The sequence below is a fragment of the Lottia gigantea genome (genome assembly GCF_000327385.1).
Source record: "Lottia gigantea unplaced genomic scaffold LOTGIsca_22, whole genome shotgun sequence".
Taxonomy (NCBI): domain Eukaryota; kingdom Metazoa; phylum Mollusca; class Gastropoda; family Lottiidae; genus Lottia; species Lottia gigantea.
In genome coordinates this window covers 341,355-352,297 of record NW_008708555.1, presented here as the reverse complement: position 1 = coordinate 352,297, position 10,943 = coordinate 341,355, and the positions used below count along the sequence as shown (strand labels likewise).

The following is a 10,943-nucleotide window of genomic DNA, read 5'->3' as shown; positions in this document are numbered from 1 at the left end:
GGCTCTGCCACTGGTTAACTGATATATCTGGTCTTATTAAAGCTTGTGTGCTTCAGTCCACAAAATCAAAAAGAGTAACAGAATTGTAATTAAGAGCATTATCATTCACCTTGTTTTCTTCCAGCTGATGGATTACATATCACCCCTGTTGATAGTTATGAAGAAATTGAAGATAAAATGGAAGAAGGAACTAGGAATCGAACTGTAGCTGCTACCAACATGAATGCTACCAGCAGGTTGGTGGTCCTTAAACTCTCAATATCAAATACTGGATAATATTCTAGACCAGAATCCTCTCTTCTGTGCATTGACTTCATTAACATTGCTCATTATGTTCTTCAGCAAAGCATGTTCATACTTCCTCTTTTCAAAACATGCGACGGTACTTCTCTTTGGAGGAGTCCACTTTACAACTTTTACTGTTGTTTTTTGCATGTTTTTGGCAAGGTTTTGATCAACGGAGTTGTCTTTCTTGTGTGGATTTTTATTCATGCGTCTGCCCTGATAAAATTTGCCTTTTTGCACATTGGATGGTATTGCCAATTTTTATCAGGGCAGGGCATAAAACAGATCATAGACCCATTTTGATTGCATTCATTTCATATACTGATGAAGGCTTTTATATCAGAAACATGAGTACCATTATGTGTAAAAACAGAATCAATCTTGTTAATTGTGGCATATAGCTCAGTCCAGGCCAGTAACCAGACTTGATTTGTTAGGAATGGGAAGTAATATATCAGAAGGGGGCCCCACGGGACAATGGTGTATGGTGTTTAGTTGCAGTAGTGGAATTGGTCAGTTGTAAGAATTTTTTCAGGAGGACAATCCATCCCACCTTGCAACCCTGTAGCTACGGGCCTGGCTCAGTTGAAGGTTTAAAGATGTTTTTGATGCATGTCGTTTTCTAATTTCAGTCGAGCTCACACTATTGTTGGTATGACGTTCATTCAAAAGTTTAAAAATTCGGCTGGTGAAGAAACAACTAAATCTGCTATAATTAATCTTGTAGATTTAGCTGGAAGGTAGGTTTTTATTTTAAATCACATCAGATTTTAATATAAAAAATATCAAGAAAAATCTTGGGAGATATCCAAATATATGACACAGTTTCTTCTCAGCAGGACTGGATCAGAAGCCCACATTATGTAGATTTAATATAACACTAACCTTTCAACAGTTAATATTAGACAAATTGTTAAGATTTTGGTTCAGAACAACTGTTCAAAACAATCCTTATTCTAGACGAAATATGAAAAAACCACTGCTTAGCATTTTATAGATGACCTAGTGCTGGCATTTAGACTATTTCCTACAAAACTCAAAGATTCTATATTATGATATTGTTTAATCCAGTGAACGTGCTGAAAGTACTGGAGCTACTGGTGATAGATTGAAAGAAGGAGCTGCTATTAACCAGTCTCTCTCTAGTTTGGGTAATGTCATCTCAGCTCTAGCTGATAGAAGTTCCGGTAAAAATACTAGAGGTAAGTAAATCAAACAGTCACAGAAATAGTAATACTCATGTCTAACACTTTGGGTATGAATTTTGTTCTGAGAGTACTGAGCCTGTTCCACTAAAACTCTTACTATAAGATTTTGTCGTAAGTGTAGAATTTTACTTTGAGAAATATCATATTTTTTGTCGAATGGGCCCAGATTAGCAACAATATGAACATCATTTGTGAAATGGCAAGTAGGGCTTTATGGGTGGATTACAAGAAGATTTTCATCCAGATTGAATGCACAGTTGAAATATTTTTACATGAGACACAGTTTCAGTAGATACGTTGTTAATATTTTTGGAAAGAAAATCATATTTCTAACTTTTTTTATTTCCAGTGCCTTTCAGAGATTCGTGCCTCACCAAGTTATTGAAGAATGCTTTGGGTGGAAACAGTAAAACTATTATGGTATGTACTGTTATTTGCAGGATTTGGGCCCCTTATTTACATGCATGAAATCAAATGAGGAAAAAATATAAAAAAAGTTAAAGAAGGTTTAGTAAGGAATTGTAGAAGTACTGAAAGAATGTCAATGAATGTATTATCCCATACCAATGGTCTTTGTTATTAAGTGGAATGGCAATTTAGGATCTGTATTGGTTGCTGTAAAGTTTATGCCTGAAAATATCGTCCAACCCAATTGAAATATCAAGGCATTGAAAGATCAGTGATTGTTTAACACATTATGTAATCTTCACTTGTTTTGACTTGTAAACTGGATACCTGCAAGTAGACAAGCTGTATTTCTATTTGTTTCTGATGGAGAGAATAATACTGAAACCAGACCTGTGAACAAACCAGTTTCATTATTCTGAGTGTATTATCTCCTGCCACTCTTTATGCGGTATTTAGATGCCAACACTCATATGTAAATAGCCAATTAATGCTTTATATTCAATAAATAGATTGCTGCTGTGAGTCCTGCTGATATCAACTATGATGAATCTCTTTCTACTCTCAGATACGGTAAGATCTTTTTGAATTAAATTCACATCTGAAGAAGATCCTTACAATATTATCAATTTATAGACACAATTTTTCTACATTTTCTATTTCTCATGTTATTTGGGACAATGACAATCTGATCCTTATCCTTTATCAAATATATCCCCTAAAAATTTGAGGTTTATGTGGACGGACCCAAAGAGATGCTGAGTTAAAATTGAGAAAGGGTCTGATATATGATCCCCGTCTCTATGTTTCAAATTCTTGTTATATTCGGATTTTAGCTGACAGAGCAAAACAGATCAAGACAACTGCTTGTGTTAATGAAGATCCAACAGAGAAATTAATTCGTGAACTACAAGAGGAAAATGAGAAATTAAAAGCTATGTTAGGAGGAAATGTTAAGATGGAGGTGATGCAAGATGATGATGAGGATTTAACTGATGAAGGTGAGGAAATATATACGTTTTACTTTAAAATGTTTTTTTTGTTGAATCAGATGTGACAAGCACTGTGAACAAATAAACAATCCTCTACTCTTGGGTTGATCATCTCGGACATACTGACTGCTTTCCTTCAAAGAAAAGTTTTTGATTAGTCGTTTGGCAGTCTTTCACAACAAGATTAGCACTGGATTCTAAATACTAACATTTTATTTGTTTTTCCGGCAGAACTGGCGGAATTAAGACAGGAAATGGAAGAAGAATACAAGAGTAGATTAGAAACTAATGCTAAAGAAATGGAAGAAATGGCTAAAACCTTTGAAGAGAGGTTGAAGGAGGCGCATGCTCATGGGGTAGGTATTTCAAATATACTTAACCAAACGATTTTCTGAATAGACTTAAACCTATAAGCTGAAGGGTCTTGATCTTTATGGTAGTGGGGGGTTTCTCATATGAAGCAGACTATGTTGACTCTTTTCAAAACACCTGATGATACTTCTTGTTTAAGGAGTCCATTGCTTTACATCTATTACTCCCATATTAGTGAATGGAATTGATTTTCTTGATCAAACTTTTATTGATTGTGAGTTGCACTGAGATAAGTCATGTATAGGATGTTACTAGCAAAGTGAAGGCAAGGCAAGCTCAGGCTTCCAGAACACAGAGTGCAATACAGTTTGTCCCTTTTGGAGAGTATATCAATGAAAGATGAATTCAGTATTGATATACAGTACCATCAAACCTTTTAATTTATATTTTTTTAACAGGGACAACATGTAGCTGAATTGATTGAAAAAAAGAAGAAAGTTGTCCATCTCTCAAATTTAAACATGGATCCTCAATTAACAGGTCATATTGTACTGTTCCTGGAGAAACCTGTAATATCAGTAGGAAATGGCAAGGGAATTGCGGATATTTCTATAAGGGGACCAAGGTAATATTAACATTATTACTTGACACATAGACTTCAGACTTCATTTAGGAAATTTTATGGTCGTTATAGCGAACTTCTGGACAAACATTACAATCTGTTTCTTGTATCTTGGCTGGTTTGTTTGTTCAGGCATATTGATCTATTATGCCTAGATAGTAGTGGTGGGTGTCACGCGCGAAGCAGACCATGCTTACTCTTTTCAAACACACTTCATTTTGGAGTAGTCCAATACTATAACATTTTTACACTTGATTTTTCCTCGCTTTGGACGAGATTTTGATTAACGGAATTGTCTTGCTTGTACGAATTTTTATTAACAAGAAGTCAGCAATGTCCTTTTTATATAATGTATCAATTTGTTTTATTCTTACAGTATTGTTGATAAACATGCTATCATTCGAGAAGAGAAAGGTGAATACAGTATAGAACCAGCAGAACCCAATGTCCGATTATTGAGAAATGGTAAACAGCTGGTCAGTAAAATAGGTCTGAAAAATAATGATCGTATTATTTTTGGTACGACTCAATACTTCATCTTTGTTAACCCTAAAGATCCCAAAGCTAAAGAGGCTGTTGAAATAACGTTTGAAATGGCTCAAGAAGAAATCGCCAAAAAATCTGGATTTGACGTCTCCTCGGAACATAAAACAAGAGGTAAATATGAGTCAATGCTCTAACTGAATGTTCTATAACACTGAGTCTCTGAGATGATGGTGTTAGTTTTATTTTGATTTTATATCAACTCTGTTATGATTGTATGATTGACAAGTCATAAGGAAGTTAAGATACAACTTAGATACAATAGGTATGAATACAATAGGTGGACTGCCAAAGGCATGCACCAGCACGGGATAACATGGCATTCGTAGGTAAAGTTAATCACTCAGAGTTTATATTGATTCAGACCACAAGTACAGTCGATAACATACAGTGATGTAACATACTCCATCTGTTGTTTCAGATGAAGCATTACTAAAGGAAGATATTGTGGAGATGATGCCAGCTGTAGAGGAAGCTAACTCAATCAGTGAAGAGCTTGATAAAAAGATGAAGTTTGAATTAATGGTTGTCTCCCCTGAGGCTAGAGGAGAGTTGAGGGGTCGTACAGAGGTAGGCTATATGGATAATTAAGTAAACCTTAAATGGAGGGAAAAGATTACGAGGCAAAGTAACCAGACGTCTTGAAATTTTCCAATTGTATACAATGTCATGGATCTTCTAAGGTTCTGTTTGGACTAAGGAAATCTAATTTGATAGCTTTCATTAAGGCAAAAATGCTCATTAATATATCTTTTAATTTACTTAAAGCTTTTTCCTTTTCCTTCTCTGGATTGTAGAAAATGATACCTGCAAGTAGTACTTAATAATTTACATTGTAATTATACTGATATGCTACATGGAAAAGACATCTAGTCGTTGGGATGGAACAATAAATCAAGGCCCTGTGTTCTACAGGCTGTGCATGTTAAAAATCCCTCGACAGTTCGAAATTGAAAAAGACTAGGCTGAAGCTGCTGTCCTAGCAAAAATTCCCTCATTGCACCCTGCATGGCATTACCTGTCTTCATTAGCACAATTAGGTGCAGAAAAGTAGGATGTAAATCCCCATTCATTTCATTTTTTAATCTTTAATATGTTACCTGTTTGAAAGATATGTATTCTATTTTATTCTATTCCATTAGGTAATGATGAGAGTTGTAAATTGTGTCATGATAAGTTATTATTTTGAAAGATATCTATTGTATTGTATATAACATGTTCTATTACTATATTAGGTGATGATTCGGGTAGTAAATGTAGAAACAAAACATGAATGGATTTGGTCACACGAGAAATTTATGAATCGTAAATATTTGATGCAAGAAATGTACCAGGATTTTCTAGAAGAAGGGTATGATGATTGGGACTTGCCTAAGGTGAGTTTAAAACTTCTAAAACAAAACAAAACACTCCAAAAATCACAAGTATTTTATCTGTTATATTTTTTCATTATTATGTTAAGCTACTTTTGTAAATTCTACTGATGAGAAAAGAAAGGAAATAGATGGAAAACAGAACATTTTGGATTCAAATTGATTCCCTTTTTTTATGACCAAAACCTGACAGAATTTTATTTTGATCTAGAGTAAGAGAGCTGTAAAGGTATATTCTTATTAAGATTGTGTATTGTAGTTCATTTCAGTAGCCATTTTATGTATAAACAAACAGCTGATTTCATTATCATTTTCGTCATTAGAAACAGTTTTAGAAACTAACAGTCTTGTAGGAATTTGAAATAGAAACTAACAGAAATTTTGTCTTTTTTGAGCAATTTTTGATGATTTTCTGTATTTAATCTTCACCAGGAGATAAACTTGTAGTATTTTCTTTCCTTATTACTTTTTGATCCCTTGAGTGTCAGCTAGAAATAATATTCATTTCTCTAACATTTTTACAATTTTACTTCATTTTATATGATCTTAATCATTATAGTTTTAGAAAATATTCTGACATTTCCTTTCTATAATAAATAAACCAAACAATGATATTAACTTTGTGATACAAATAAAAACTATGTTTTTACCTTGAATTGAAATGGGATTTTGTTTGAGATGTATGCCTTAAGACAGGTTATTATTTTGTTAATATGAGGTGAACAGAAGATTCCTTGTGATTCAAATTAAACAATTTAAAAAAAAAATGAAAAAAGAGTAGGTTTGTCAGGTTTTATGTCTCTCTTTATCAATATTCCAGTATTCAGACAGGTGTCTTATAATATATAATTTATACATTTTTAAATATTTCTTTTTTTTATCAACAGGATCGAGATCCATTTGCTGAAGATTATGATTCAGAGTTTCATATTGGTTCTGTTAAAATCTGGCTACAATCTCTCTCGTATCTTGTAAGTAGTTTATTTTATCTCTAGGGCCATTCCTACCTATTCTAATTAAAATAGGATTTTTGTCTCTTTTTAAATATAATGTAATGACCTTTGCTTGGTCAAAAATAATCTTCATTAGAACAGTACTTTGGAAGAAAACTTGTTAGATTACTCAGGAGACAGAAAAGAGCAGAAAATAGATGTTAATTTGAAAGAGATTGAAAATAACAGTTGCAAATTTAAAGCTCAATGTGAGAAATTCATTTTCTTGATGGTGATGCAATTAAAGCATTGAAAATTGAAAATAGCTGGTACCGCATATACAATGATAATCTTGATCAATCTTGCAGCATTGAAAATTGAGATTAGGCTTGGTGTTGATTTTGATAATCATTATCAACACCAACTGTATTAAATAGATCAAACTGTGTGTGAAAACATTGTGTTGAGTTTTATATGTCTTGTGAAGATTTTAACTGTAATAGATTGCAAGTCAGGTTACCTTCAAATAATATAAATTTATCATATTGTCTTAGATTGACATCAAAGAACAGTTAGATGTCACAGATTTCAAGGGACAAGAAGTTGGTCTACTCAATGTAAGTAATTGTTTTGGTTTATTTGACTTTTTCATAAAAATCTTTCCACAAGTTTTATAATATAACAAAGTCTTTGGGTTGCAATATCAGAATCAACTTAAAACAAATTTCCATGTCATTTCAGGATTGATATTTTATTTCATGAAAGCCTCTCATCAAATAGGTCAAAGTTTTATAATGAAAACTATTTTTATAAGTTGTCCCTACCCCACAAATCCCCGAGGTCAATCTATCAATGTCACAATAAGAGTTGTTATTTTCGTGATTGCAGGTAGAGGTGATACCGTGTGATAAAAAAGGTAAAGAATACTCAGAGGAAGATGATATGTTTGTTAACTCACCGGAGGAACTGTTGGGGAAGGATATTAATTTTGTGGTGAAGATTGACAGTGCTAGAGGATTACCTTCACAATTTACTGTAAGTATTCAACTTGATAAAATAAAATTTGATCTTCACTAAAAACCTACGATTTTGTGAGAAACAGGCTTTTGATTCCTATGAGCAATAGTAGAATTTTTTCTGCTTTACACAATATGCTTAACTTTTTAGAATTTCAGAGCGTTGTTCTCTTGTTTAGTTATTACCAATAAGGTCATGGTTATATTAAGGTTAATACTTGGCATCGTTAGGTGTTGAGATGTAGAGAACAGAGTTTGATTTTGATAAGTGATATAGATAGCTGAAACAGTTCTATTAGCTAATAAATCAAATATGGAGATGTTGTGGTATATTGGCACCATAAAGAAAAGTATTGTTTCATTTATTTCAATATTTTTGATATTTTTTGATATTGTGATTTTTTTCTATATTATGATATTTTTCTATATTTTGATATTTTCAGGATATGTATATAAAGTATGTAGTTTACCGTGAAAAAAAGTATACCTGTAGTAATCCAATTCAAAATACTATCAACCCAGACTGGAAACATTCTCGAGTTGTCAACCTGGGTAAAGCTGATGAAGAGGTATCGTATATTTGCATGTATAATGCACAGTTTTTTACCCTTGGCTTGCCAAACTGGGGGTGCGCCTGACGTAGGCCTACAATGACTAAATATTTTGAATGAAGTAGTTCGACAAAATCTTTTCTCAATCCTTGAAATCATGGTAGTACAAGAAATAGTTTAGTTTTTAGACAACGGCCATCCAAGATCCTGAACTATTGTTAAACGTTTAGTGAATATACAGACCTGTTGTGTATCTCACTAGCTCAGTTGGCAGCGTGTTGACTGTAAAGAGTCTAAAATTGGGGGTTTGAATCCTTCCACACGAAACCCATTTTTAAATTTACCACACTCCTTGGTCCACCCATAGAATTAAAGTGAAGTGCCTGTGATATACAAATAAAGTGAAACCAATCGTTGGCACAAATAGTGTACACAAATATACGATAATCATTATAGGAAACAAAATCCTTATAAAGATACCACACCTTGCATCTCTATTATTTTTTCATCATGACTGTTCATTTTCCATCAACGACTTTGACATTTGGTTTATTTAATTCTTTCTTTGTACAAATTATGTGACATGGTCTGTGTTTTTTTTTTCATCTAGATTGTAGAGTATTTGTCACAAAGTGCCATCATGGTACAGATCTGGGGAAAACAAAAACCACCAAAAACAAAGAAGAAAATCAACACCAAGGATGCTATATTGTCTGATGCATTAAGAAAGGGTCAGGTCTCTGCTGCTAATACCAATACAAAGGTAGGCTCATTCTACTTTGACAGTTTTTTTCCCTTTGTTTATACAAAGATATATGCCTTGTCAATCTTTCTTACTCTTTTTCTCTCTACTAATATAAATACAAAATTATACTATATACTGCTTGCTTTGGCACTGTTTCTTTTTCTCTTATTCAAAGGCTCTAAAAATAAAAGAAACAGTCATTTATTACAAGAATAACAGCTTAAGATCTCAAGGATCCTGTCTATAAGCTGGTCCTTGGCCAAACCACTTGGCATTGCATTAACCTTTCCTGATTATTCATACCCATGAGACAGAGGCGAATTTTACATGCTTACTGAGATTAGAATGCATGACCACTATTAGAAGTGAGGATGACTGTTGGTATTTTTGCAATCCAGGTGTTTGATTCAGATAAAGTAAAATTCATGATGAAGGTAGCCATGTTGGAAAAAAGACAAGAAAAAATGCAAATAAAAATTGTAAGTTGTACCTCTATAAGAGAAGAAATCAAGATTTGAAGCGATCACCTGGATCCTTTCTTATTTACACGTACCTGGAAATCTACGGAGAAATGTCTTTCTTTCCAAATGCTTTGAAAGGTATATATTAAAAATGGAAAGACAGTGTGCCCAAGAAGTATTGCACCTTAAAGATAGTCCTTTCTTTTTATTTATAGATCTTTCTTGCACAAAGATTTAGGCTTAAATTTGAAGCTTCGTCCATTATTTTTGGCTACTTTCTACTATTAAAATGGTTTTAGTAAATTAATTTCATTATTTGTCTGTTTTCCAAGAAAGCACAAATCTGTACAAAAACAAAAAATATTCTCATTTTCAGAATGCCATGAATAAAATGATAGAGCTGGCTGATCAACATTCTAAGAAGAAGATTTCAACCCAACTAATAAAAGATATCTACCACGCCTCTACCCACGATCAGGCTGAGAAATGTTTAAAACTGATAGAAAAGGAGAAAGGTAATTGATTGGTACGTCAGTAGTATTTAATATTAGGGTGGGGTGGGGAACAAGCTCTAAGGTGGGGTGGAGCTGAGTGAACCTCCTGGAATAGGGAATGAGGTTATGTTAAACAAGACAAAATTAAGTTATCTGTGAGATCGAGCTCGGTTATAGGACTTCTGAGTGGAATTGGGTTCAGTGATTGATTGTTTGTTGGGATGGTTGCTGAGTCAAACGTCTTTCAGGTGGGATGGGGCTCCATCATCTGTCTCATGGGTGAATTGAAGCTCAGTCGTGGGTGAGATGGGGCCCAGTCAGAGGTCATTTGCTTGGGATGAAACCCAGTGACAGGTCTTGGTGGTGGAATGGGGCTTAGTGATAGGTTGGGATAGTGAATATAGGTCATAGGTCTCACTGGAAGTATTGGGCTCAGTCAAAGGTTTATTGAGAAATCCTAGTCTGATAGAGCAAGTGTTAATGCAGCTATTTGAGTGTCTATGGGTTGTTGATTTCACCCATAAAAATGAAATGTAGAAGTTCCATTTTCCAACCGAAAAGCCCAGAAACATGAAAGAATATGGATATGTTTGCTGGTATATTTTAGATGAATTTGAAAACATAGAAGTAATAGAGGTCAGAGAAAGTGTAAAACCCTGGCCTTGTTGTTGGCGTTCATACACATTTAAATAAGACATATTCTAGCCCCCTACCTATGTTCAATTTGTCCCAGTAAGTTCGTGTGTGGTGGCTGACATCTTAATAACATGAGCTTATTTGTATTTTAATATTGTTGCCCATGTATTCATATTTATGGTGAATGAGTTTAAAATTTTGCTTATTAAAAGTTTTGACCAATATTGCTGTTAACCTCATTATTATATATATAACTGTAGCAAGTCAGAGATATTTTAACCCCTCAAGTTTTTAATTTTTCTTCTGCTTTTATCTCATACAAGGAAAATTGTTATTAAAGAAGTGTGTTATATATATATTTCTTTGTG

The 10,943-nt window shown here is 33.6% G+C and overlaps 1 protein-coding gene across 1 annotated transcript in view; it reads left to right on the top strand.

Annotated features, from left to right (window-relative positions):
• LOTGIDRAFT_115884 (hypothetical protein) overlaps positions 1 to 9,200 on the top strand; it is a gene marked incomplete at both ends in the record, with an annotated part of 12,900 nt that extends 3,700 nt beyond the window's left edge. The window contains 16 exons of the mRNA XM_009054525.1: positions 125 to 236; positions 918 to 1,025; positions 1,357 to 1,487; positions 1,843 to 1,913; positions 2,411 to 2,471; positions 2,735 to 2,862; positions 3,142 to 3,246; positions 3,661 to 3,827; positions 4,201 to 4,481; positions 4,789 to 4,937; positions 5,603 to 5,743; positions 6,628 to 6,711; positions 7,227 to 7,293; positions 7,565 to 7,707; positions 8,132 to 8,257; positions 8,850 to 9,200. Coding sequence (XP_009052773.1) covers positions 125 to 236; positions 918 to 1,025; positions 1,357 to 1,487; positions 1,843 to 1,913; positions 2,411 to 2,471; positions 2,735 to 2,862; positions 3,142 to 3,246; positions 3,661 to 3,827; positions 4,201 to 4,481; positions 4,789 to 4,937; positions 5,603 to 5,743; positions 6,628 to 6,711; positions 7,227 to 7,293; positions 7,565 to 7,707; positions 8,132 to 8,257; positions 8,850 to 9,200 — 2,225 coding nt within the window. The remainder of the gene's footprint in view (positions 1 to 124; positions 237 to 917; positions 1,026 to 1,356; positions 1,488 to 1,842; positions 1,914 to 2,410; positions 2,472 to 2,734; positions 2,863 to 3,141; positions 3,247 to 3,660; positions 3,828 to 4,200; positions 4,482 to 4,788; positions 4,938 to 5,602; positions 5,744 to 6,627; positions 6,712 to 7,226; positions 7,294 to 7,564; positions 7,708 to 8,131; positions 8,258 to 8,849) is intronic.
• Between the last annotated feature and the right edge of the window lie 1,743 nt (positions 9,201 to 10,943).